We start from the raw sequence: 1,884 nt of genomic DNA, 5'->3' as shown, positions 1-1,884 counted from the left end.
GCCGCGCTGGATCGAGTTTCTTATGTGGGCGAGTGTAGCGACTAGATTCGTTCCGCCACAGCGAAATTGTGTCCACCAATGAGAGCGACCCCCTTGTTACTAACCCCAAGAGAGTGCTGCCAAGTTCTCGGTCGATAGCTGCAGTTGAGGAGACGGGTTGGGTACCTTAGAATATTACGCGAGGTGATCGGATATTGGCTTCTTTAAAAGCGCTAGACAGACAGTTGCAGCGTTTGAGCTCATGCTCGTGCAACCTCGCCTGAAGCTAGGTCTTGATCTCACTGACGTTACACAGAGAGATTAGAAACGGTGCCTCTTGCGGTCGAGTGGATTGAGGAGGAAGCCAATAATTGGTAAAAACGACATTCAGGAAAATACCGGAGTGAAAATCGAAACGGCACGTAACCCCTTGAACCCGAGAGCCTGGACCTTATACGATAAGGCCTGTTTCTTAGCGTGGACCATACAAGTTAAGAAATATTACATTTGATTTTTGTATAGGTCTTTACAAACTCCAAGCCATATAGGGGTAGGTGATGATTCCAAGCTTTCCCGACAGACCAACATAGACAATCCACTTCGAAAGTACGTCTGCAGATCAAACCAGCAAATTACATATGATTGTTCGTAGGCAGACGCCTGCCACCACACAAATGTGTGGCTCACTTCTGGATTCTCCCTCTCGAGCAAAGAACCCCACCATTCCAAAAATGGCATTCCGGGCGCGATGGCGTGAAATGAAAAAGGATGGCTGGACCTCAAAGAAGCCATCAGGCGTTTCCGTTGACTATATTTATCTCAAGCCCGGAAAGACGATCAAGGATGTTGAAGAAGAAGACGTGTTTATTGGCAAGGAAGCTCTGATGAAGTACCTGGACAAGATTGAAGTCTTCGATCTGTACTGACTGTGTTATGTGGACAACGGCGCTTCGAGCACAGAAGCAGGCAAGACGTGATGGATCTGCAAACGCTGTCCGACGTCGAAGCGCTGGAAAAGCTGTCAAACCTGTTGCAGTAAAGTGTACGTGTACTGTGGGCTGTATTACACATGTTGGCATTTTGCTAATCGTGTATGTTGTAAATTAACTTTCGTGCAACATTAACTTGAGGTTCAACAGGTATTCTCCCTGGACTGCCATGGAGGCAGGAAAGAGTGCCAGCAAAGTAAGCAGTCTAAGTTACTTTGCAATATGCTTCTGTCAATACAAGTAGACATTTGCAGGGAGTTCCAGCTCCCAATCTTTGTTGTACACGCCACAAAGTTAACTTTAGTAACCGCGTGAGCGATGAAGACACGCAGCGGGTGAGCGACTCAAGTCACGCCTGCAAACCAACACTCAACGACGAATTGAACAATATTATCGGTAACGTGATGAATCACGATATCATTGAGATTGATGCCCTTTTTTTGACCAAGAGTTGAAGATGAATTTGCGTGAGGCTGACGTGAAGGCCCGCGTGATAAACTATTTCGTGTAATGTGATGACATCATCCTACAGCATGAACTGACTAGTACATTTTCGACTCCCAACGGAATCAAGGAAAAATGCAAGTTCCTGAAGCAGTACCTGGAACCTGCAGCTCTGCGTGATGCGATTGACACTGATAATGTCTCGTCAAGACGCTCTTGAAGTGGTCTAGATACTCTAGCGTAGTCAACAAGACCAGCTCTCATCCAGTTAGTGCGGTAGAATTTTCAACCAACACGGAATCAGCCACGATCCTGAACGCATTCAGGCTCTTCGTGAAATGCAATTGCCGACTACAGCAGCAGAACTTCAGCAGATTTTATGCGCTAGTAACTGGATGAGAGCTGGTCTTGTTGACTACGCTAGAGTATCTAGACCACTTCAAGAGCGTCTTGACGAGACATTATCAGGGAC

At 46.5% G+C, this 1,884-nt stretch overlaps 1 protein-coding gene across 1 annotated transcript; it reads left to right on the top strand.

The window, feature by feature from the left end:
- Positions 1–710: 710 nt before the first annotated feature.
- PPTG_01801 (hypothetical protein) lies at positions 711–905 on the top strand (the record flags this gene model as incomplete). Its single annotated transcript, XM_008895188.1, has 1 exon — positions 711–905. One exon carries the CDS (start codon positions 711–713, stop codon positions 903–905), a length of 195 nt encoding a protein of 64 aa, XP_008893436.1.
- Between the last annotated feature and the right edge of the window lie 979 nt (positions 906–1,884).

The sequence above is a fragment of the Phytophthora parasitica genome (genome assembly GCF_000247585.1).
Source record: "Phytophthora parasitica INRA-310 unplaced genomic scaffold supercont2.3, whole genome shotgun sequence".
NCBI lineage: Eukaryota > Oomycota > Peronosporomycetes > Peronosporales > Peronosporaceae > Phytophthora > Phytophthora nicotianae.
Note: the sequence above shows the minus strand (reverse complement) of the source record. Positions and strands in the feature narration are given on the sequence as shown.